Source organism: Heterodontus francisci, chromosome 23, assembly GCF_036365525.1.
Source record: "Heterodontus francisci isolate sHetFra1 chromosome 23, sHetFra1.hap1, whole genome shotgun sequence".
In the NCBI taxonomy this organism is placed as follows: Eukaryota; Metazoa; Chordata; class Chondrichthyes; order Heterodontiformes; family Heterodontidae; genus Heterodontus; species Heterodontus francisci.
The window spans coordinates 57,779,675-57,805,950 of record NC_090393.1 but is presented as its reverse complement, the minus strand read 5'-3'; the positions used below and the strand labels follow the sequence as shown (position 1 = coordinate 57,805,950).

Below are 26,276 nucleotides of genomic sequence, written 5' to 3'. Positions count from 1 at the left end.
CAGATTAGCTAACACAGTATGAGCCATGAACCTTCCTGATCTATATGGGTTAGCTCCCTCTTGCCTTAGCCAGCTAATCCAGGTGGAGAGGAAAGCTTTTTGCTAAATTTTACTCATACTTTTTCTTCTGGGAACTGAATCAGCTGTGGGAGTGAACATGAGCCTTATCAGATTAAGCACATAACAGTACTTACACATACTAATTAACATCTGCTCACTTTCAGGGGCTTCCATTGATTTTCCACAATTAAATTCTTGCGAGATAGTAGAATTGTGTTTGCAGGAGGGAACAGCTTGAAAGTGGTCTGAGCTGGGCTAATTGGATTTGAGGAATCCAAGTTTAATTCAATTCGAACCAGGTTTGATTTTAATTTGTAAGGCATGATACGTTATAAGAAAGACAACATGCCTTTTTAATAGCTTGAAGTGACTGTGAAAAGTGGGGAGACCTTAAACTGCATCTGCTCAGTATTTATCTTTCAGCCAAAGGGTGATAGAGTTGTGGAATAAGTTACCAGTGAGAAGGGCACAGTATAAATTGATTTTAGGAACAACCTGATGCCTTTCTGGCTGAAGTCATACCTAGCAAAATGGAAGATGATTGTGCTTGTTGGAGGCCAATCATCTCAGCCCCAGGACACTACTGCAGGAGTTCCTCAGAGTAGTGTCTTAGGCCCAAATATCTTCAGCTGCTTCATCAATGACCTTCCCTTCATCACTGGCTCAGACACGATGGGCCAAGTGGCCTCTTTCTGTGCCATAAACCTTCCATGATTCCATCATATCAGAAGTGCGGATATCCGCTGATGATTGTACAGTGTTCAGCTCCATTCACAACTCCTCAGATAATGAAGCAGTCCAAGCCCATGTGCAGCAAGACCTGGACAACTTTCAGGCTTGAATTGGTAAGTGGCAAGTATCATTCCTGCCATGCAAGTGCCAGGCAATGATCATCTCCAACAAGACAGAGTCTAATCACCTCCTCTTAACTTTCAATGGGATTACCATTGCTGAATTCCTCCACTGTCAACATTGTGAGGATCACCATTAACCTGAAACTTAACTGGACCAGCCACATAAATACTGTGGCTATAAGAGCTGGTCAGAGACTGAGTAATCTGCATCGAGTAATTCGCCTTCTGACTGTCCAAATCCTTTCTACCATCTAGAAGGCACAATTCAGGAGTGTGATGGAATACTCTCCACTTGCCTGGATGAGTGCAGCTCCAACTACACTCAAGAAACTCAACACCATCCAGGACAAAGCAGCTCACTCGATTGGCACCCTCTCCACCACCGGTACGCCATGTTTGCAGTGTGTACCATCTACAAGATGCACTGCAGCAACTCACAAAGGCTTCAACAGCACCTTCCAAACCTATGACCTAGAAAGACAAGGGCAACTGGCACATGGGAACACCACCAGCTGCAAGTTTTGCTCCAGATTATGCACCATCCTAATTTGGAAATATATCACCGTTTCTTCAATATCACTGCATCAAAATCCTGGAGCTCCCTCCCTAAATGCACTGTGGTGTACCTACAGCACTCAGACTTCAGCAGTTCAAGAAGGCGGCTCATCATCACCTCCTCAAGGGCAATTAGGAATGGGCAATAAATGCTGACCTTGCCAGTGACACCCACATCTCATGAATGAATAAAAAATGATTCTAGACAAAGGGACTGAGGGATATGAAGCTGGAAGGTGAATCAATGAGAAATGGTCATGCTTGTTTGACTTAATATTGTATTACTTGACTACCGGGATGGTAGAAGGTAAACTAGATGGATCTTCCTTCGTCTAGCAGTTCCTATGTTCCTATATCCTTTTCTGGTTGTTTTAGGTGTCTTGTATCTGGTGATGGGAGAGTGGGGAGAGGGAGGATGAGAGTAGTTCCTCTGTCCTGGTGGAAAATAAATAGATTTGCATAGGGTTTACCGCACAGATACAAGCCATTAGCTCAACTGGTCTGTGCCGATGTTTATTCTCCACAAGGGTCCTCTCACCCTACTTCATCAAACCCTATTGGCATGCTCTTCTATTCCTTTCTCTCTCACGTGTTTATCTAGCTTCCTTTTAAATGCATCTATGCTACTCCCTCAACTATTCCTTGTGGTAGCAAGTTCCACATGCTAACCACTCTCTAGTTAAAGAAGTTTCTCCTGAATTCTCTACTGGATTTATTAGTAACTACCTTATGTTTATGCCCTCTATATTTAGAGTCCCCCATAAGTGGAAACGTCTTCTTTATTTCTACACTATCAAATTCTGTAATAATCTTATAAACCTCTATTAGATCCCCCTTCAGCCTTCTCTATTCTAGAGAAAAGAGCCCCAACTTTTCAGTCTTTCCTGATAGTAATTTCCCACTAACAGCCAGCTTTGTGCTCACTTGGGTAAGGAACTGCCAATACACATAGACCAGAGAAAAACTGATTGATCTCAAAACAGCTTGGATGCAAGCAACCCATACAAACCACAGACGGTCAGTGTTTCTGAGGCACCTGATGAAGCGCTCTAGGCTAATTTGCTCCAGCATTCCAGGAAAGTGTTTCTGTCCATGTGCATAGTTTCAAGCCTGCATGGAGTTCCAAGTGCATGAATGCCCCTAGCAGTAACAGAGTCGGGAACAAGAGTGTGGAGCAGCTTGGAACAACATGGACTGGAGCATTCGATCAGCTTCTGTCATGTACAATAAATACTTCTAAAGTCAATGGTAACATTGGTAGGAGTTGTTTATAGGCCACCAAGCAGTAGTGGTAGTGTGGGGAATGGTATTAATCAGGAGATTAGAGAAGCATGTAGCATAGGTAATGCAGTAATCATGGGTGACTTCAATCTGCATATAGACTGGGTAAACCTAATGAGCACTAATGCTGTGGAGGATGAGTTTCTGGGGTGTGTTAAGGATGGTTTTCTAGAACAGTATGTTAAGGAACCGATGAGAGAACAGGCTATTTTAGATCTAGTATTATGTAATGAGAAAGGGCTAATTAATAATCTTGTTGTAAAAGAACCTTTAGGGATGAGTGACCATAATATGATAGAATTTTACATTATGTTTGAAAGTGATGTAGATCAATCTGAAGCCAAGGTGTTAATTTTGAACAAAGGAAATTATGAAGGTATGAGGGGCAAACTGCCTGAGGTGGATTGGGAAAATACATTAAAAGGTATGACAGTACATAGGCAATGTATAGTCTTTAATGAAATATTACGTAGTTTACAGCAACTATACATTCCTTCAAGGCACAAAAACCCCAAAAGTAAAGGCAGTCAACCGTGGAAAACAGGAAATTAAGGATTGCATAAGATTAAAAGAAAAGGCCTATAAAGTTGCCAGAAATAGTCGTAAACCTGAGGATTGGGAGGATTTTAAAATACAGCACAGGAACACGAAGAAACTGATAAAGGGAATATGAATGTAAGCTAGCAAAAACCATAAAAACAGACTATAAAAGCTTCTATAGGTATGTAAAAAGGAAATGTTTGGCTAAGATCAATGTAGGTCCATTACAGGCAGAGTCAGGAGAATTTATAATGGGGACTAGAGAAATGGCAGAGAAGCTAAATGATTACTTTGTATCTGTCTTCACTGAGGAAGATACAAGAAATCTCTAAGAATTAGAGATCCAAGGGATTAGGGAGAATGAGAATTTGAAGGAAATTAGTATTAGTAAGAAGGTTGTATTGGAGAAATTGATGGGGTTGAAGGTTGCTAAGCCCCCTGGACCTGATATTCTACATCTCAGAGTGTTGAATGAGGTAGCTATGGAGATAGTGGATGCATTGGTGATCATCTTCCAAAATTCTATAGATTCTGGAATGGTTCCGACAGAACCACTATTTAAGAAGGGAGGGAGAGAGAAAACAGGGAATTACAGACCTGTTAGCCTTACATCAGTCATTGAGAAAATGCCAGAATCTATTCTAAAGGATGTGATAAATGGACACTTTGATAATAATGATCTGATTGGGCATAGCTATCATGGATTTATGAATGGGAAATCATGTTTGATGAACCTATTGGAGTTTTTTGAGGATATTACTAACAGAATTGATAAAGGGGAGTTGATGGACATAGTATACTTGGATTTTCAGAAGGCTTTTGTTAAAGTCCCCCACAGGAGGTTGGTTAGCAAACTAAAGCACATGGGATTGGAGGTAATATACTGTCATGGATTAAGGACTGGTTCGCAAGCAGAAAGCAGAGAGTAGGAATAAATGGATCATATTCGCATTGGGAACCTGTGACGAGTGGGGTACCACAAAGATCAGTGCTTGGACCCTAACTGTTCACAATATATATCAATGATTTGGATGTGGAGACCAAATGTAATATTTCCAAGTTCTCGGATGTGTATTCTAGGTGGGAATGTGTGTTGTGAGGAAGATGCAAAGCGGCTTCAAGGGGATTTGGACAGACTTAGTGAGTGGGCAAGAATGTGGCAGATGGAATCTAATGTGGAAAGTTTTGGGGTTATCCCCTTTGGTAGGAGGAATAGATGTGCAGAGTATTTCTTAAATGGTAAGAGATTAGAAAGTGTAGATGTACAAAGGGACCTGGTAGAGGACCTTTGTCTTCTGGAAGTTTAGCTTAAGGCCCATTCTTTCATATGTCCCTGTGAATGCATTTCCTACATTACAGTTGTGGCTACACGACAAAAGTACTTAATTTCATGTAATCTGCTTTGGGACATTCTGAGGTCATGAAAGGTGCTACATAAATGTTAACATTTCTTTCAATAGAGACTTAATCCCCACTAAGTTTTCCTTCTGCTCCTTCATTTTTAATAGTATTTTTTCTTCTTTCTTCACATCTTCCACAATAACATGACTGCCAGTTGTCCATGTTTTGTGCAGAAATTCAGCAATTCTAGACCCAGGAAATCAGCTTATTTTGGGGGAAATAAACGAATGCATGAGTTTGAAGAATTTTCCATTGGAAGTTAATGGCATCATCACATAGTTTCAGACTGCAATGTATTCTGGGGAACATTCCAGAACAGAACCTTGACTGGAAATATAATGCAGTGGATTACAGGGAAAGCCTGACAGCAGCTTGCATAGAACACCATCTTTCGTTTATTCTGGCTTCCCAGAGTTTGGAGTGAGTGGATAACTTTTATTCTGCACACTGAGAGCTCTCAGTGGATTTTAAAGCTTCTGCAGCTCTCGGGGATGAGTTTTTGTATAAAATTAAACTGAATTGTGGAATGTGATCTCAAAACAATAATAAAGGTCCTGAAATTCAATGTAAAGGATTTTAGCATATTCAGTCACTATGAAGCAGTGGCCTTGGGTTTATTCCAGACTGTTTCTCAGGTTTTTTTGAAACTGTTTAATTAACTTTCCTGAGTTTTGTAGGCTGGCATGCATAAGTATGGGTTTACTGTACTCAAAGAAGTGGAATAGAAAGTTAAAATGAAACTGAGCTTTATTTTTTGCCCCCCATGTGATTGTGTAATATTGTCAAACGCAGTGCTTCTCAGTGTCCAGGTGTTTATATTCTTCATTGTATGGAGCTTCAGCAAAGCAAATGGCTGCCTGCCGATCACATTCACAGATGTAGGCTTCACAGGGACCGTTATCAGCTGCAGAGAAAATAAAGTAACAATTTCTAAATTACTTTAGAACTAGATCTTGTACAGAGCCAGTTTCGTTTGTTTCCAAGTCAATGTTTACAGTGAAATTGTCTGGATTTCTAACTGTCGAAACACAGAAACCACATTACAATTATCTGTCCCATTAAGTTTCTGATACATCTTGAAGGAGACTAAAGCCCTTGAGAATTTTGTTTGAACAGGAAAAGATTGATCGGCCCTACACACCCATCCCTCATAGAATAATAGCACCACCGACACTCTCTCACCTATTTCTGAGCACTTGCTGATAGACTGTGAAATAATTTTACAATCTCTCTGTGAAAGGAGTCAGCAGTCCTGACTTTTGAACTTTACCTGCTATATAGAGGCATACTTATCTTCTAGTTCCAAGTTCAGGTGAAGAGTCTTCAACTCAAACATTAACCCGTCTTTTCAGATGCTCTTGGACCTACTCTTTATTTAGAGCATTTTCTGTTTTATCTTTAATCTGACAGTGGTTAACGAAGAACAGAGAAATGGGAGAAACTAGCAATATCTTTGTAATTTAAAATTGTTTTGTATAGTAGCTTTGTTTAGTAGGACAATTCAATATGGTTCCTTTATTCTAGATGCTGTTTAAATAAACTGCACTTACCGAGTCAAGAATTTATTAGCATTGGCTATTATGTAAATAATGAATGCAACAATCTAAAGCTGCATGAATATCCTCCTGTGAAACCAAATATCTCTAAACTCCAGCGAAACATTTTGGCATCAAATCTACGAGTTACAAAGTTTCATATCAACTAGGATAAGAGTGAAAAAATAGATGATTCTGAATACATAAATACTAATACGAAATCCATTCTTTTCACTTGTCCATTGTCTTCAGCTTCAAAGAGCTTCAAAGTGATATCAGGGCAAAACAGACAAAAGATAAAGCTAACGGTTCTGTATCTGAATGCACAAAATATTTGCAACAAAATAGATTAATTATTATGAATCACTAGCATAGAGAGAAATTATTGGGTTTGATCAACCAGTTCCAATGGAGGCTTGGTTGCAGAGTGACCAAGATTTGGAACGAAATATTCCAGAATACTTGAATTTTGGAAGAGAGAGGCACAATGGAAAAGAAGTGGGGGAGGGGTAGTCCTGATAATAAAGGATGGGATAAAAGATAGCAGTTCAAGAAGGCAGCTTACCACCACCTTCTCAAGGGCAATTAGGGATGGGCAATAAATGCTGGCCTAGCCAGCGAAGCCCACATCCCATGAATTAATAAATAAAAATAAAAATAAAATTCCATATGCCTGGCCTTGCCTAACAAGCCTCTTTTTTTTTATTCATTTGTGGGATGTGGGCGTCACTGGCTAGGCCAGCATTTATTGCCCTTCCCTAATTGCCCTTGAGAAGGTGGTGGTGAGCTGCCTTCTTGAACTGCTGCAGTCCTTAGGGTGTAGGTACACACATAGCTGTTTGGAAGGGAGTTCCAGGACTTTGACCCAGCGACAGTGAAGGAACAGCGATATAGTTCCAAGTCAGGATGGTGTGTGGCTTGGAGGGGAACTTGCAAGTGGTGGTGTTCCCATGTATCCGCTGCCCTTGTCTTTTTAGGCAGTAAAGATCGCAGGTTTGGAAGGTGCTGTCGAAGGACCCTTAATGAGTTGCTGTAGTGCATCTTGCAGATGCGTTGGTGGTGGAGCGAATGAATATTGACGGTAGTGGATGGGGTGCCGATCAAGTGGGTTGCTTTGTCCTGGAAGATGTCCAGCTTCTCGAGTGTTGTTGGAGCTGCACCCATCCAGGCAGATGGAGAGTATTCCATCACACTTCTGACTCGTGCCTTGTAGATGGTGGACAGGCATTGGGGAGACAGGAGGTCAGATACTCGCCGCAGAATTCTCAGCCTCTGACCTGCTCTTGTAGCCACAGCATTTCTGTGGCTGCTCCAATTCAATTTCTGGTCAATGGTAACCCCCACCCCAGAATGTTGACAGTAGGGGATTCAGCGATGGTAATGCCATTGAATGCCAAGAAGAGAAGGTTAGATTCTCCCTTGTTTGAGATGGTCATTGCCTGGCACTTGTGTGGCATGAAAGTTACTTGCCACTTATCAGTTCAAACCTGGATGTAGTCCAGGTCTTGCTGCATATGGACATGGGCTGTGTCAGTATCTGAGGAGTTGAAAATGGCGCTGAACATTGTGCAATCATCAGCAAACATTCCCACTTCTGACGGAGGGAAGGTCATTGATGAAGCAGCTGAAGATGGATGGGCCCTGGATATTACCCAGAGGAACTCCTGCAATGATGCCCTGGGACAAAGATGATTAACCTCCAACAATAACAACTATCTTCCTTTGCATTAGGTATGACTCCAACCAGCGGAGAATTTACCCTTGAGTCCCATTGACTCTCATTTTGCTAGGGCTCCTTGATGCCACAGAGTCAAATGCTGCCTTGATATCAAGAGCAGTCACTCTCACCTCACCTCTGGAGTTCAGCTCTTTTGTCCATGTTTGGACCAAGGCTGCAATGAGGTCAGGAGCTGAGTGATCCTGCTGGAACCCAAACTGAGTGTCACTGAGCAGGTTATTGCTGAGCAATTGCTGCTTGATGGCACTGTCGACGACCCCTTCCTTCACTTTGCTGATGATCGAGAGTAGACTGATAGGCGGTAATTAGCCGGGTTGGATTCGTCCTGCTTTTTGTGCAAAGGACATACCTGGGCAATTTTCCACATTGCTGAGTAGATGCCAGTGTTGTAGATGACTGGAACAGCTTGGCTAGGGGTGCAGCTAGTTCATAGAGAGATATAGCACTGAAACAGGCCCTTCGGCCCACCAAGTCTGTGCCAACCAACAACCACCCATTTAGACTAATCCAACATTAATCCCATATTCCCTACCACATCCCCACCACCTACCTACACTAGGGGCAATTTTATAATGGCCAATTTACCTATCAACCTGAAAGCCTTTGGCTGTGGGAGGAAACCAGAGGACCCGGTGGAAACCCACATGGTCACAGGGAGAACTTGCAAACTCTGCACAGGCAGTACCCAGAACTGAACCCAGGTCACTGGAGCTGTGAGGCTGCGGTGCTAACCACTGCACCACTGTGCCAAGTTGTGGAGCATAATTCTTCAGTACTACTGCTGGAATGTTGTCAGGGCCCAGAGCCTTTGCAGTATCCAGTGCCTTCAGCGGTTTCTTGATATCACATGGAGTGAATCGAATTGGCTGAAGACTGGCATCTGTGATGCTGGGGGCCTGAGCAGGAGGCCAAGAATGATCATCCACTCAGCACTTCTGGCTGAAGATGGGTGCAAATGCTTAGCCTTATCTTTTGCACTGATGTGCTGGGCTCCCCCATCATTGAGGATGGGGATATTTGCGGAGCTTCCTCCTCCTGTCAGTTGTTTAATTATCCGTCACCATTCACAACTGGATGTGGCAGGACAACAGAGCTTAGATCTGATGTATTGGTCTTGGGATCACTTAGCTCTGTCTACTGCATGCTGCTTCCGCTGTTTGGCATGCAAATAGTCCTGGGTTGTAGCTTCACCCAGCTGACACCTCATTTTTAGTTATGCCTGGTGCTGCACCTGGCATGCCCTCCTGCACTCTTCATTGAACCAGGGTTGGTCCCCGGAATGATGACAATGGCAGAGTGAGGGATATGCTGGGCCATGAGGTTACAAATTATGGTTGAATACAATTCTGCTGCTGCTGATGGCCCACAGCACCTCATTGATAACCAGTTTTGAGTTGCTAGATCTCATAGAGTTATAGAGTTATACAGCACAGAAACAGGCCCATCGTGTCCACCGTGTCCATGCCAGCCATCAAGCCTATCTATTCTAATCCCATTTTTCAGCACTTGGCTCATAGCCTTGTATGCTATGGTGTTTCATGTGCTCATCTAAATACTTCTTAAATATTGTGAGGGTTCTTGCCTCTACCACCCCTTCAGGTAGTGTGTTCCAGATTCCTACCCTCTGGGTGAAAAAGTTTTTCCTCAAATCCTCTCTGAACCTCCTGCCCCTTACCTTAAATTTATGCCCCCTGGTTATTGAAACCTCCGCTAAGGGAAAAAGTTTCTTCCTATCTACCCTATCAATGCCCCTCATAATTTTGTATACCTCAATCAGGTCCCCCCTCAGCCTTCTCTGCTCTAAGGAAAACAATCCTAGCTTATCCAGTCTCTCTTCATAGCTGAAATGCTCTAGCCCAGGCAACATCCTGGTGAATCTCCTCTGCACCCTCTCCAGTGCAATCACATCCTTCCTATAGTTTGGCGACCAGAACTGTACACAGTACTCCAGCTGTGGCCTAACTAGCATTTTGTACAGCTCCATCAGAACCTCCCTGCTCTTATATTCTATTCCTCGGCTAATAAAGTATCCCATATCCCACCTTATCTACCTGTGCTGCTGCCTTCAGTGATCTATGGATAAGTACACCAAGGTCCCTCTGACCCTCTGTACTTTCTAGGGTCCTACCATCCATTGCATATTCCCTTGCCTTGATAGTCCTCCCAAAATGCATCACCTCACACTTCTCAGGATTAAATTCCATTTGTCACTTCTCTTCCCATCTTACCAGCTCATCTATATCGTCCTGTAATCTACGGATATCCTCCTCACTATTTACGACACCACCAATTTTCGTGTCATCTGCGAACTTGCTGATCATACCTCCTATATTCATGTCTAAATCATTAATGTACACTACAAACAGCAAGGGTCCCATCACCGATCCCTGCGGTACACCACTGGTCACAGGCTTCCAATCGCAAAAATAAATCTTGACCATCCCCCTCTGCCGTCTGCACTAAGCCAATTTTGGATCCAATTTGCCAAATTTCCCTGGATCCCATGGACTCTTACCTTCCTGACCAATCTCCTATGCGGGACCTTATGAAAAGCCTTACTGAAGTTCATGGAGACTACATTAACTGCTTTATCCTCATCTACACATCTAGTCACCTCCTCGAAAAATTCAATCAAATTTTTTAGACATGATCCGCCCCTGACAAAGCCATGCTATCCTTGATCAATCCCTGCCTCTCCAAGTTGAGATTAATCCTGTCTCTCAGAGCTTTTTCCAACAGTTTCCCTACCACTGATGTTAGACTCACTGGCCTGTAATTACCTGGTTTATCCCTACTACTCTTTTTGAATAATGGTACCACATTCGCTGTCCTCCAGTCCTCTAGCACTGTGGCCAGAGAGGATTTGAAAATTTTTGTCAGGGCCCCTGCAATCTCCTCCCTTGCCTCACATAGCAGTCTGGGATACATCTCAACTGGGCCTGGGGATTTATCCACTTTTAAGCCCACTAAAACCGCTAATACATCCTCCCTTTCAATGCTAATTTGTTCAAGTATATCACAATCCCCCTCTCTGACCTCTACACCTACATTGTCCTTCTCCATAGTGAATACAGATGAAAAGTAATCATTTAAAACCTCACCCACGTCCTCCGGCTCAACACACAGATTGCCACTTTGGTCCTTAATGGGCCCTACTCTTTCCCGGGTTATCCTCTTGCCCTTAATTTACTTATAAAACCCCTTGGGATTTTCCTTTATCTTGCCCCCTCTTCGCTCTCCTAATTACTTTTTTAAGTACCCCCCAACACTTTCTATACTCCTCTAGTGCCTCCGCTGTCTTCAGCCCTCTGAATCAGCCATAAGCCTCCTTTTTTTTCCTTATCCAATCCTCTATATTTTTCGATAACCAGGGTTCCCTGAACTTATTGGTCCTATCCTTCACCTTTACGGGAACATGGTGGCCCTGAACTCTCACTATTTCCTTTTTGAATAACTCCCACTGGTCTGAGGTAGACGTTCCTACAAGTAGCTGCTCCCAGTCCACTTTGGCCAGATCCCTGTTTTATCATATTGAAATTGGTCTTCCCCCAATTCAGTACCTTTATTTCCGGTCCCGCTTTGTCCTTTTCCATAACTACCTTAAATCTTACAGAGTTATGGTCACTATCCCTGAAATGCTTCCCCACTGACACTTCTACCACTTGTCCAGCTTCATTCCCTAAGATTAGGTCTAGTACCGCCCTTTCTCTTGTAGGACTTTCTATGTGCTGGCTCAAAAAGCTCTCCTGGATGCACTTTAAGAATTCTGCCCCCTTTAAGACTTTTGCACTCAGACTATCCCAGTTAATATTGGGGAAGTTGAAATCCCCTACTATTATTACCCTATTATTTTTTACACCTCTCAGATGTGCCTACATATCTGCTCCTCTATCTATTCCTGATTGTTTGGAGGCCTGTAGTACACTCCCAGCAAAGTGATTGTCCCCTTTTTGTTTTTAAGTTCTACCCATATGGCCTTATTTGAGGAACCTTCTGAGATATCATCCCTCCTTACTGCAGTAATTGACTCCTTGATCAATAGATCTGTTTGAAATCTATCCCATTTAGCATGGTGGTAGTGCCACACAACACGATGGTGTGCACCTTCAATGTGAAGACAGGACTTGGTCTCCACAAGGACTGTGTGGTGGTCACTCCTACCAATACTGTCATGGACAGATGTATTCGCGACAGGTAGACTGGTGAGGACGAGGTCAAATAGGTTTTTCCCTCTTGTTGGTTCCCTCACAACCTGCCGCAGACCCGGTCTAGTAGCTATGTCCTTTAGGACTCTGCCAGCTTAGTCAGTAGGAGCCTCTGTTGGTGATGGACATTGAAGTCCCCCACCCAGAGTACATTCTGTGCCCTTGCCACCCTCGGTGCTTCTTTCAACTGGTGTTCAACATGGAGAAGTACTGATTCATCAGCCAAGGGGAGCAGTAGGTAATAATCAGCAGAAGGTTTCCTTGCAATGTTTGACCTGATGCCATGATATTTCATGGGGTCCGGAGTCAATGTTGAGGACTCCCAGGGCAACTCCCCCCAAACTATATATCACTATACCGCCACCTCTGGTGGCTGTGTCCTGTCCCACCGGCAAGACAGGGATGGTGATGGCGGTGTCTGGGCCATTGTCTGTAAGGTATGATTCTGTGAGTATGACTATGTTAGGCTGTTGCTTGACTAGTCTGTGGGACAGCTCTCCCACTTTTGGCACAAGCCCCCAGATGTGACTATGGAGGGCTTTGCTGGGTCGAGAGGGCTGGGTTTGCTGTTGTCATTTGCGGTGCCTCGGTTGATGCCGGGTGGTCCATCCGGTTTCATTCCTTTTCTTGGACTTTGTAGCATTTTGATACAACTGAGTGGCTTGCTAGGGCATTTTAGAATCAACCACATTGCTGTGGGTCTGGAGTCAGATGTAGGCCAGACCAGGTAAGGGCATTAGTGAGCCAGATGGGTTTTTTTTATAACAATCAACAATGGTTTCATGGTCATCACTCGACCAGCTTTTTAACTCCAGATTTTTATAAATTGAATTAAAATGCCACCATCTGCCATGGTGGGATTCGAACCTGTCTCCACAAAGCATTAGCCTCAGGTTTGGGGCCACTAGTCTAGTGACATTACCACCATCCCCTCTTATGAGTCATCAAACTTTAGAAAATCCACATACGCTACAAGGGCAATTTAAATCCTGCCCACCCAATGGGAACAGGGCAGGCTACAGTTAAAATTACCTGGGAGAATTACCCACCAAAATCCTGTTCCCTTCCTGCAGTTTTCATTTTTAACCTGCTCTTCTGAGCAGGCAGCAAGAACAACAATGGGGTCCATTTAAAGTGTCCAGATCGGGCTCCTAAGACATTATCCAGATCTGGCTACTATTTTAATTGGTGACCTGAACAGGAAAGCTATTGTACTTTCCTGCCAGGTAAAACTAGTCGGAAGAGGTACTTTTCTTTAGAAACAGGAGTGCTCCTCTGGGCGTCACAAGGAAAGTTTAGGCTTCCCCAGCCTTGGGGTGCAGCTTTTCCCAATCACTAAGCCATACCAAAACCTCATCCCTTGAATTACCTAACTGTCAGGAACCAGTCCTTTGGTCCCCACCAGAGACCACCTACTGCCTGACATTTCACTTTGCAAAAAACAATTTTTAAAAACTTACCTCTTCTGGCCCCAACTCCTCTTCCCGTTATTTTTACCTGGTGGGAAACCCACAACTGCTTCCTTGTTCAGGCCCCCACTTAAAAAATAATAATCGGGTCCCAATGATGTCATTGGAATGTACCAACCAGTTGTCACTTCCTGTCAGTTTTGGGCGTGAAACTGACTGGGTGGTGGGGAGGCAGGGGGTGCGGGGGTGCATGCAGATGACACCTGGGGGTTAAAAATTCTGGGGCCTCACATTGTCTACCTCAGTCCCTGCCCATTCCAATTTGCATCCCATTGAAATTGGGGCTTACATCCCTTTTACCTATGATTGATTACTTCCAAAATCTTGGAAATCTTGGCTGGGATCATCCGCCACAATTTAAGTCCTGCGTTAAGACCCAGTGCGGATCCCGAGCCTGTGCAGGAGGACAGCAAGACCGGGGCAGCAATTTTCCCAGTGTCCTCTTAATTGGCTGCTGGAACCTCCATCCAATAATGGATGGCGGGCTACCTCTCTGAGATGCTGGCCTAATTAGAGGGCCAGCAGCTCTGCAGCCTCGGCAGTGCCTCCAAAAGAGGTAGCCGCTACTGAGGCTGCAAAGGGAAAATAGAAGGCACCTCCATATGGAGGTGCCCTCGCAGACTAGTTGAATAATTTATTTCTCTGCCAGGGCCAGGCAGGCAGGCCCCAGTGATTGGAGGGATAACCTCTCCAGCAGCAGCAGCGGGGTGGCCAACGCCTATGGGGAACCCCTCTTCGGGGCATGAAGCCTCTGGTCTTGTAGTGAATGAGCTAAACTCAGTCAGCCTACTGGTGATGAGAGGAGGGAGTTATAAACAGCCTCTGCAACCAGAACGTGGGAGAGGAAAAGTCAACCGGGGACCATTCTCCTGGTCACTATCCAGTGATCAGATCTCGGGTGAGGCTAACATTGGGCTCGGCTGTGGTGCCTCCCAGGATCAAACAGCCTCACAGTCAAGCCTCACATCTGAAGGATGGCTCACAAGTGAGAACCTGTTGCCCAGGACAATATAACAGTTTGAGAGTAGGAATGCCAGAAGGTTAAGGGGGGACATACTTACGGCTACAAGTGATTATGTCGCCAGAACAGGAGAATTTATACAACTTGAGGTAGGGGTTGTCAAGGATTGTCCGGCATTCCCCAATGTTGCTGGCTCCTCCATAGCAGTGATCATGGATCTGGCAACATCTGAAGTAACACATGGGAGAAACATTTTAATCACCGCGAGTAGCAGCTCCCTCTCAGTCTGTGCATTAAAACAATCAGTATCCCAACTCTGGATTCAGCTTCCAATCTTCAATCCCAATTTTCAAGCATCAGAATCAGACAGGTTCAGACGCCCACATGCAATGCTTAGCCATAATGAGTGTGAGTAGCATTGGGATGCAAATAATTTTGCATCAGCTCAATTCAGAAAAGTCCTATGACTGGGTAATGGTGCCATGGCCTGTAATTCCATGAGGCTGCAGTATACATTGGTGTCCACAATTCCCCTCATCCCAGCTCCTCAGTTTGTTGTCAAAAACAATCAGTATGTCAACTCTGGATTCAGATTCCAAGCTTCAATCCCATTTCCCTGGAAAATAGAAGGCCAGGGGATGAAATGATTGAGGTCCATAAAACTATGAAGGGGTTTGATAGGGTAGATGTAGAGAAGATGGCTCCACTTGTGGGGAAGACCAAAATTAGAGGCCATAAATATAAGAATTTCTAATAAATTAAGTAAGGAATTCAGGAGAAACTTCTTTACCCAGAGAGTGGTTAGAATGCGAAAGGCACTACCGCATGGAATAGTTGAGGTGAATAGCACAGGCGCATATATGGACAAGGTAGATAAGTAGATAAGAATTGAAGGATTTGTTGATAGGGTTAGATGAAGTAACTTGGGAGATAGCTTGTGTGGAGCATAAGCACAGGCATAGACAAATTGGGCTGAATGGTCTGTTTCCGTGCTGTAATTTCTATGAAATTTTCAGGCATCTGAAACTGATGGTGATGCTGAGCAGCTATCGGGTGCTTTCCACACACAGAATTTGAAGAACGATTGCTCCGAGCCACTATTTTGCACCCCATTTAAACAGCGAAATTAAGAATGATTTTGGCAGGAACCTGGTTATTGGTTGCCAACCTTTGCTTCTTTGCCAGGGAATAATGGGGAGACCTCAGGAAAGAAAGAAAATGAAATGAGTTAAAAATAGGAATGGAGAGTAAATGCTGACCTACTATGGATCTTTATTTTAGAGATACAGCACTGAAACAGGCCCTTCAGCTCACCAAGACTGTGCCAACCAATTATACTAATCCTGCATTAATCCCATATTCCCTATCACATCCTCACCTTCCCTCAATTCTCCTACCTATACTAGAGGCAATTTATAATGGCCAATTTACCTATCAACCTGCAAGTCTTTAGCTGTGGGAGGAAACCAGAGCACCCAGTGAAAACCCACACAGTCACAGGTAGAGCTTGCAAACTCTGCACAGGCAGTACCCAGAATTGAACCCACGTCACTGGAACTGTAAGGCTGCGGTGCGAACCACTGCGCCACTGTGCCACCCTAACTCATACAGAGCAGGAAGGTTCCAGGTTAGATTACAAGTCTGCACTGGATTAGCTGATCTTAGCCAGTGCAGTGGTGGGACTCAGGCAATTAGCTTCTGTGCTATGAGCAAGGGATGGCAAAGTGTCAAGATTCCTGGTTGTTCCCACTCCTGGTTACTATTCAGTGATCCCTGGTGAACATTCCCCTTAGGTGCCAGGTAAGGAAGGGATTTGGATCGACTGCAATGCTCCCCATAACTGAATAGCCCGCTAGCACTCGCTGTCTAGGCTGACTACAAGAAAAATGGCTACTTGGGTGAGATACTGGAGGACTGTTAGTGCCCTTCATACACAGCAATAAATCAGACCTCTCAGAACAGAAGAGAAAAAATTCAGAAATAAACAAATGGGGAGAGATACAAATTCAAAAAACTGGTTGAATTCAGATTCAGAAAGGATTTTATAGGTGATTCTTAGTGAGTGCATCTTCGTTGGAACTTAGAAAGGCCAAAACTGGCATCAGAGCCAGTGAAGAGAAACAGTGCCTGATCATAAACTATCCTAAAGGACTTTACATACAATGAATTGTAGCACCATTGTTCTGTGGGTAATCATGGCAACTGTTTTGTGCACAGCAAGATTCCACAAGCAACAACGAGATGAATGGCCAGTTAATCTATTTTTGGTGGTGGCTGGGACACCAGGAGAAGCCCTCTGTTCTTCTTCAAATGAGCTTTCAACATCCACCTGATGAGGTCATGTTTTAACATCTCATTTGAAAGGTAGTACCTCTGACAGTGCAGCACTCTGCCATTACTGCCCTAGAGGACTGATCTAGGCTACATGCTCAAGTTCTGGATTGGGATTTATAGAATCATAGAATGGCCACAGCACAGAAGGAGGCCATTTGGCCCATCGTGTCCGTTCCAGCAACTCAGTCCCACTCCCTTGCCCTCTCTTTGTAGCCCTGCAAATTGTTTCTGTTCGGGTGCTTATCCAATTCCCTTTTGAAAGCCACAATTGAATCTGCCTCCACCACACTCTCAGGTGCTGCATCCCAGATCCTAAACACTCCCTGCATAAAAAGGTTTTTCCTCACATCGTCGTTGGTTCTTTTGCCAATCATCATAAATTGGTGTCCTCTGGTTCTTGACCCTTCTGCCAATGGGAACAGTTTCTCTCCATCTACTCTGGTCCAGATAGCTCATTATTTTGAACACTTCTATCAAATCTTCTCTCAAACTTCTCTTCTTTAAGGAGAACAACCCAGCTGCTCCAATCATTCTACATAACTGAAGTTCCTCACTCTGGAAGCATTTTTGTAAATCTTTTCTGCACCTTCTCCTTCCTAAAGTGCAGTGCCTAGAATTGAGCTCAATGGGCTGAATTCTAAGAGCATGCCGCCAATCTCGGCATCGAGCTTAATAAATGGCGGCCCGCCCACACAGGCTGCATGCCAAAGAGCCGCCGCGATCTTAAGTGCGGTGGCTCATTTAAATAGCCGGGGCGTCCCACTGGCCCCCCACCCCATCACATGGAGCGGGCGAGGGGGCGGGCTGTCCGTCCCCGGCAATGGTGTCAGCTGCCTGTGCGCAGGCGCTGGCGCCATTTTTAAAGTGGAGTCAGCTCTGCCGGCATATTTAAATTTATAAAGAGAGATCCCCCAAATTCCCATTCCCCCAGAAACAATTACGATAACTATTTGCCTTTTACCCCCAAAACACTTACCTTTTACATCTGACCTCCCCCTGCCAAACTGCACAAAGTTTTAAGGATCAACCCTTCCACCATCCCCACACCCATTACATTTACTTGACCCCGTTCCACCACCCCCACCTCCCCCCTGCACTGACAAATTTACCTCCTCCCCCACCTTCCCACCAGTGAGGCACCGCGTTTCCCTGGATGGGGATCTGAAGGCGTGGGAGTGCCGGCCATCGTGCCGAAGATCGTGGCAGGCCCTCAAGATTGGAAGTAAGAGTATTTAAATTTATTAATTTTAATGATTTGCATATTTAAATTGTGGTCCCGTCGCCCAGCGGCCGAAGGCCCACCATGGAGCCTAGCCACCGCCGGGTGGATCAAGTCGGGTCCTTCCAGTGTCGAGGTCCGTGGCAGGCCTCATCCGGAGCCATCTTCAGGCACCCCCGACATGGATCACGGCGTCGAGGTCCTGTTAAAATCCAGCCCTATACTCCAGTTGAGAACAAACTAGAGTTTTATAAAGGTTCATCATTACTTCCTTGCTTTTGTACTCTATGGCCAGAAATTTACCGGCACACTGCGCAACCCAACGTCGGGATAAAATACGTGTCCTGAGCCTGTGCTGTGGGAAGCGGGACTGCGGAGGCTATTTTACTGGCGGTGGCCAATTAAGAGGCCATCGCTGGGACTGCCATCCAATTAAGGATGGCAGCCTGCCTCTCTGAGCTGCCAGCCCAATCAGAGGGCCAATAGAGGTGGCCACTGCTGAGGCTGCAAGAGGAAAGAGAGGGTGCCTCCATATTGAGGCGCCTTTGTAGGTAAGTAGCAACTTTTTTTTGTGCCGGTGCCAGGCAGGCTCCACCAATTGGAGGGGTAAACTTTCCAGCACAGGCGTCTGGGCAGCAGGAGCGGCCATTGCTTCCAGTGGCAGCCATTGCTGCCAGTGAACCCCTCCGTGGGCCATGGAGTAGCCAGAAAGGAAAGCTCCCCCATGGGAAGCCGTTGGGAGGCTGCCTCGATTTACTAGCAGTCTCCCCAGGCGGCAAGGGGTCATCCTGACACTGGTGAAATGCTGGCGGGAGGAAGTGGCTGTTCATAGGCCAACTGACAATTAAATACCTTAATTGGCCACCTGCCTCCAGTCAACGGGTGACCAATTCCTGCCATTGACAATATCCCGTGGTGACGGGAAGATGTCAGGCTTTCCTCTTTACACCTTACGCTAGCATTTTAGCTGCCCTGCCACCTCCCAGCCCGTCTCCAGAGGGCTGGTAAAATTCTGGCCCATGTCTCTATTTATAATATCCATTTTTTAATCACTTTTTTCAACCTGCCCTGCCACCTTCAATGGCTTGTGCATATATACCCCCAGGTCTCTCTCCTCCTGCACTCCCTTTAGAATTGTACCCTTTATTTTCCATTGCCTCTGCTCATTTTTCCGACCAAAATGTATCACTTCACACTTCTTTGCATTAAATTTGATCTGCCACATGGACCCCCATTTCACCAGCCTGACTATGTCCTCTTGAAGTCTATCACTATCCTCCTCACAGTTCACAATGTTTCCAAGTTTTATGTTATCTACAAATTTGGAAATTGTGCCCTGCACACCCAAGTCTAGGTCATTAAAAAAAGCAGTGGTCCTAGTACCAAAACCTGGGGAACCCCACTGGATACCTTCCTCCAGTCCAAAAAACAATTGTTCACCACTATTCTGTTTCCTGTCACTCAGCCAACTTTGTATCGATGCTGTCACTGTTCCTTTTATTCCATAGGCTTCCAACTTTCTGGCAAATCTATTATGTGGCACTTTATCCAATGCCTTTTGGAATTTCATATACACCCATCAACCCCATTACCTTCATCGACCCTCCCGGTTACCTGATCATCGACCCTCCCGGTTACCTGATCATCGACCCTCCCGGTTACCTGATCAAAAAACTGAGAATATACAAGCAAGTGTAATGCAGATCCACATCACCGCCAACAAATAAATTAAAAGATCACCAGAATTAAGAAATAATTTGCAGCAAAACTGAGACTAGCTCACATGTGCCTTTATAAATAAAGCACAGTTCCCCTGCTGGCTCTGACAAAGTCTCCATCCAAAACACTAACCTGTGGTTTCTTTTATCAGATACTGATGGATCCCATGGGCTAAAAATTCATCTGCATAATTTTGAGTGTGGGGGTTGCCATTCGCAACCTGCTAGTGCTGGTTCCATTGGAGGTAGGCAGCACGCAAACTTGGTGCTCCCACCTCATTATGATGATTTGAGCACAGGGCTGGGTGGGCCCTGCACTGTTGTCACCCTCTTCGCGCTGCCAGGTGTCTTTGCATTCAGCAGGGGGCTAATCGTCATTGTGCTAAGAGCACATGGTGCAGTGAGCCTGACCTTCTTACAGGCAGATTGTCCCTCTTAAAGAGAAGCTGCATTGAGTCATACTGCTGGAATTTAAAACAGAAAATTGATCACTCGGGTATAGAGAGGGTCCCAGGGTGATGGATGCAGTGCTGGACTCATGGTTGAGGTAGGCAGCAGGAGGAATGCCATAGTTCCATGAAGTGAGGGGGCAGGAGGGCCTAAAGGACCACCCTCAGAAGGGCATAGGAACAGTTGGCTAGGGAGGTCAACTGCTGGCTTTGGACATGAGGATGTGGCAGCAATGCCACAAGAAGTGTAATGACCTCATGCTGGTGGTCAAGGTCAATGAATGCATCTTCTCATGACATCTCCTACCCACCATACCACCAGCCTCTCATAATGTTCAATGCACCAAACCAACATCACTCACTCAGCAGCAGTCCCTGGCATTCAAGACTCATGCCCAACAGGGCACAATTTCAAAATCTGGGGATGATAAGAAACTTGGAAACATTGTGAACTGTGAGGAGGATAGTGTAGAACTTCAAAAGGAAATAGGCAGCTTGGTGGAGTGGGCGGACAGGTGGAAGATGAAATTTAATGCAGAGAAGTGTGAAGTGATTCATCTTGGTTGGAAGAAAGTGGATAGACAATATAAAGGGTGCAATTCTAAAGGGGATGCAGGAGCAGAGGAACCTAGGTGTATATATACATAAATCATTGAAGGTGGTATGACAGGTTGAGAGCACGGTTAATAGAGCATACAGCATCCTAGGCTTCATTAATAGGGATACAGAGTACAAAAGCAAGGAAGTTATATTAAACTTGTATAGAACACTAGTCCGGCCTCAACTGGAGTATTGTGACTAGTTCTGGGCTCCGCACTTTAGGAAAGATGTGAAGGTTTTTGAGAGAGTGCAGAAAAGATTCACAAGAATGGTTCCTGGGATGAGGAACCTCATTTAGGCGGATAGATTGGAGAAGTTGGGACTGTTTTCCTCAGAGAAGGTTGAGAAGGGATTTGATAGAGGTGTTCAAAATCATGAGGGGTCTGGACAGAATAGATAGGGAAAAGCTGTTCCCATTGGTGGAAGGATCGAGAACAAGAGGGCACAGATTTAAGGTAATTGGCAAAAGAAGCAAAGGTGACAGGAGGAAAAACTTATCTGAAAAGTAAGAATGTGCAGGGCTACGGGGAGAAGACCAGCAAGTGGCACTAGGTAAATTGCTCTTTCGGAGAGACAGCACTGACACGATGGACCGAATGGTTTCCTTCTGTGCTGTAATGATTTTGTGCTTCTGTAATTCTGTGACATTCAGCTGAACCACTTCAGCCCCACACACTTAACAATATTGCCAACCTAACACCCACCTCTCGCTGCCTCCAGATACCTCCAGTGATTCAGTTGTGGTATACACAATCACTGACATTCTGACCTCTCGCTTGCAGGATAAGGTTGAACGCAATAGAAGAGAACGAAGCCGAACCAGTGGAGGACAAGGATGCCTACATCTTCTGAGCCCTAAGAATGAGATGAGTCTCAGCATCATGCTGCTGGCTGCGACAGAGCCCATGTCATCCAGTATCGCTGAAAACATTGAGGATGATGGTATGATCCTGCCTAATGCCCCTTTTCAACTCCCAGCTCACCCTCGCCCTGCTATCTAGCATGATAAACAAGCTGCTGACAGTATGACCATTGACCTCTGTCTTCTCACGCCTACCTTCCTCTTCTGATTTCCTGCTTTCAGAGACCCAAGAACTGTTGTCTGCCCAACCACAGCAGCCCAAGGAGAAAGAGAAAGAAACAGCACAGCACTAATGAAGATGCCCCATCAATTGATCTGACACCTACAGCCACTAGCTCAGATACATGTTCTGCACGCACCTTGGAGGCTAGTATAGAGTTGGGATTAGCACGTGAAGACTCATCTGGGCACAAGTGGACTGCAGCCAGGCCAGGAGTAAAGGATGGTTTGTATGCCAGCTCACCGGAGGGCAAGGTCACAAAAATATTCTTCTGCAGAGGTCTCAGATGAGGACCTCGATGGGGTGACATACAGGACAGCACTAATGGGCATGCACACCTAGATACTGAGTGCATGGTGCATGGAGAAGTCTGGTTCCAAGTTGCCAGAGGGCATCGCAGGGAACGCCCCAGCAAAGCAGCACTAGTTGAAGCTGCAGCAATAAATATTGTGACCCATGCATTTTCCTGTCATTTTCTCTTTTAAATTCTTTAGTTCCCCTCCCACCTTCACCACCACCACCACCTCTAGTGGATACTGTACAGTGTAGAGCTTAACCTTACATTCCAATAAGGCCCCAGGTTGAGCTCAATCAAGGTATGCTACAGTTGGCCTCAGTGCTCTGGACTGGAGAGAAGAAACTCAGACAGGGTCCTCCTCAAATTGCTGTTCAGTCATACCAGCTAAAAATTCTCCTTGTGGCCTTCAGGTGAGGACAATGTTTGGATTACGATAGACCTGAGCTCACCTTCAGAGTGAACTCATCAAGGGTCTTCAACAGCACCTTTCAAATCCAGGACCTCATCACCTCAAAGTAACATACCATCCTGACTTGGGCATACATCACCATTCCTTCATTATCGCTGGGTCAAAATTCTGGAACTCCTGAACATAACAGCACTGTGCAAGTACCTTACCCCATAGCTCAATGTCACCTTTTCAAGGGCAATTAAGTATGGGAAATAAATGCTGGCCTTACTTGTGATGCCCATATCCCAAGAATAAATTAACAAGGCTCAGGTGCTTCTCCTGCTCTTCTTAAAGTGCTAACTAACACATTGTTAGGCAGTTTGATCTAATGTCTGGTTCCACTTTGCTCACTGAGTGCATGTGATGCTCCTTTGCACAACAAGGCCGAGTAGTCTAAAGTGACAGACTGAAGGAGTGTTGATTGAACCTTCCAAAGGCTGGTGAATTCTGGTCCCCGGGTCATGGGTTCAAATTCCACTCCTGACATGACCTTTTCACCCACAAAAGCTGCCAGCATCAAAATGCCTGCTCAGCTTGGCTGCAATTTGCACATGCCTTCTTCAATGGTATTGCCATTTGCCAACAAACAGAAGGAACAGCTCCACAATGATGTGTTTTTAGGGCACTGTTTCAAAATAAAGGGTCTCCCATTTAAGACAGAGATGAGGAGGAATTTCTTTTCTTAGGGTCGTTAATCTTTGGAATTCAGAGAGCAGTGGAGGTTGGGTCATTGAATATATTCAAGGCTGCACGAGACAGATTTTTGATCAAAAAGGAGTCAAGGGTTACGGGGTGCAGGCAGGAAAGTGGAGTTATGGCCACAATCAGATCAGCCATGATCTTATTGAATGGCGGAGCAGGCTCAAGGGGCCAAATGGTCTACTCCTGCTCCTATTTCTTATGTTCTTACCTCATTCTCTACTGATCTTTAATCTACATCCCCCATCCCTGGTAAATGGAAAAGGCCCACATTACCTGTCCAGCTTGTCGACTGGAGCTCCAGACCCTCCAAGTCCACAGTAACACCCATAATCACTGTAGTCAAAGAGAGGGCGGCTGTTAGGAACAGCACACTTGATCATATTGCCAAACTGCCAGATGGCATTGGGCCGAAAGCTTTCTCCAAGAGCACCTGAAACACAGATATGGACCAACCGACTTGAATATCCTCCACATTGAGACATCGGACTTCAGACATACAGAACTTACATTTCCTCAGCACCACTCATGGCCTCAAGATGTTTCCAAGCGTTTTACAGTCAATGAAGTGTGGTCAATGTTGTAATGCAGGAAACATGTGGCAGCCTATTTGTGCACAGTGAGGACCCACAAACAGCAAATGAGATAAAGACCAGATAATCTGTTTTGGGGATAATGGTTGAGGAAGAAATGTTGGACAGTACAGTACAGAACTCCCCTGCTCTTCTTTTCATCCACCTGAAAGAGCAGACAGGACCGCATCCAAAAATGGCACCTTTGACAATACTGCATTGGCCTGGATTATGTGCTCAAGTCTCTGAAATAGAGTCTTCTGACTCAGGTGAGAGCGCTTAAACTGAAACAAGACCGACACTTGTATGCCACAAATAATATTCCACAAATTTCGAATTGTTATAAACAATGTTGTTTTGAGCTCCACTAATGATTCAGTGCATCAACACACTGTGTTTTGCACATCTGAAACATACTGACCAGGGTGCTCCTGGATTTAACTTCTGGTTTGGGCTGAGTGAGCTGGTCTCAGCCACTGCAGCAGTGGTAATACTCAGCCAGGGTTTCCACTCTGATGGTGACCCTTGCTAGAAGATACTAGCATGTGTTTGTTGGCATCAGAACGGGTACCAGGCACAGCTGTGAGGACTCATAGCGTATTGGCCAGCCGACAATCACTGCCTCGGCTCAAACAAGGATATACCAAAGAGCGGTCAGCAGTTGTGAAAATGAACACAAGCATTAGCCAGTGCCTTCCAGAGAGGAGCAGAGAACAATATAAAAAGCTACCTGTAAGGTGTTTCCGATCATGTGAGGGTCATTCAGCCTTGCTGGTCACGACCGAACCCACTTATTTAGGGTCGAAGGTTTGGGCTTACCCTTATGAATCACACTGAAGGATGATGAATAATGCAATCGACACATGTTTCAGATTTCGAATAATAAAAGTATGTTTAATAAGTACAGCGAATCTCAATATGGCAAAACTGATGCTAATGTTCCTTTATGACTAACAACAAATAGATTACTTCCCCTTGAACTTCTTAAATTAAGCCCCTCCGTGTTCCCTTACTCACGGTCGGTTAACTCCCAACACTACACTAACCCCCTTTTCTAAGGTTTGGTCAGGACATGCAGAGGTAACTCTCCACACGGTTGTGAGTTGAGTATTCTGCAGGCTGCAGATGAAATGCTCACCCTGCTGACTATGGCTGCTGGTTCGTGTCTTCTACGATCGAAGTCCTTGGGGGCCGTACCCGTTCCTCAGGGCATGCGACTTCCTTTGGTCCTGGTTGTAGAGACAGCAGTGTGCTCTGATCTTCTGTCCTGTAGAGCTGTGTGGCTGGTGTCCGTTTGACATCAACTGTTCGACCCTCTTCTCCTTCCTCAGGCTGCTTCACTTCTACTGTTTCAGCAGTCTTGCTTTTTTTTTCCGCCAAGACCGAATGTTTCCTTGTTTTCTGACTGATCTTGTCAGATGGTGGAAAATGCTTCAATTGGTCCCTGAAGAGAAAGCGTTGTTTCGATGTGTAGTATTTTCCCGCCTTTCATCTTGCTGGTTTCGTGGGTTGGGGGGTTTGGTGGGACAATGGGAACTGATGGTCTTGCGTCATCTATCCGAGGTATGAACTGTTTCCGATGGGTTCTGTTGTCCAGACCGATTGACTTGATTATATCAACCGGTGGACTTCATTGTCTCCTTAGCCAGGTTGGAGCCAGTGATGACGTGGGTGGCTGACTGACAGCAGAAGGCAATGTCTCTGTTGGGTGGGGTGGGTTTTGGTTTAGCATTTGAAAAGTTTGTCCTTTCTGGTCTGAGACCAACAGCCTGATCTTTGGTAACCATGTTTTAAACAGGGTCCTTTTTGCAGTCATTTTCCCAAAAGGGGTTTTACCCCTGGCGAATAAAGTCTTGGAATAAAAATGATAATCCTTCAACCTATATCTATTGGTTGCCTGTATTTATCTGCCTGATTCCATTCCTATGTATCCAGCCATAGTCAGAGCATCTCTTGCCTTAGTTTCTCTTCTTATGCCCACACTGTCACTTCCGGAGTTCCCCAAGAATCTATCCTTGGCCCCTTGCTATTTCTCATCTACATGATGTCTCTTACTGACAGCAACAGTAAACACAGGGCTGAATTTTCAGGTCCTGTCGGGGGCGGGAACAGAGGCGGATGGCTGGTAAATGGTACCGGTTTTCTGATACTGTTCCTGATGCTGGCCATTTTTTGTGGAGGTGGGATTGGGGCCTGTAGGGCTACTGACCTGCATGTGGTGAGTAGCCGATTAGGCTTATTAAGGGTCTAACTAT

At 45.1% G+C, this 26,276-nt stretch overlaps 1 protein-coding gene across 1 annotated transcript in view; it reads right to left on the bottom strand.

Annotated features, from left to right (window-relative positions):
• The window catches only part of pla2g1b (phospholipase A2, group IB (pancreas)), a 70,012-nt gene extending 46,165 nt beyond the window's left edge, over positions 1 to 23,847 (bottom strand). The window contains exons 1-2 of the mRNA XM_068055612.1: positions 23,726 to 23,847; positions 14,700 to 14,827 (exon numbers count right to left, since the gene is read on the bottom strand). Of these exons, the coding sequence (XP_067911713.1) occupies positions 14,700 to 14,827; positions 23,726 to 23,832 (235 nt within the window). The 5' untranslated portion in view covers positions 23,833 to 23,847. The remainder of the gene's footprint in view (positions 1 to 14,699; positions 14,828 to 23,725) is intronic.
• Positions 23,848 to 26,276: the final 2,429 nt, after the last annotated feature.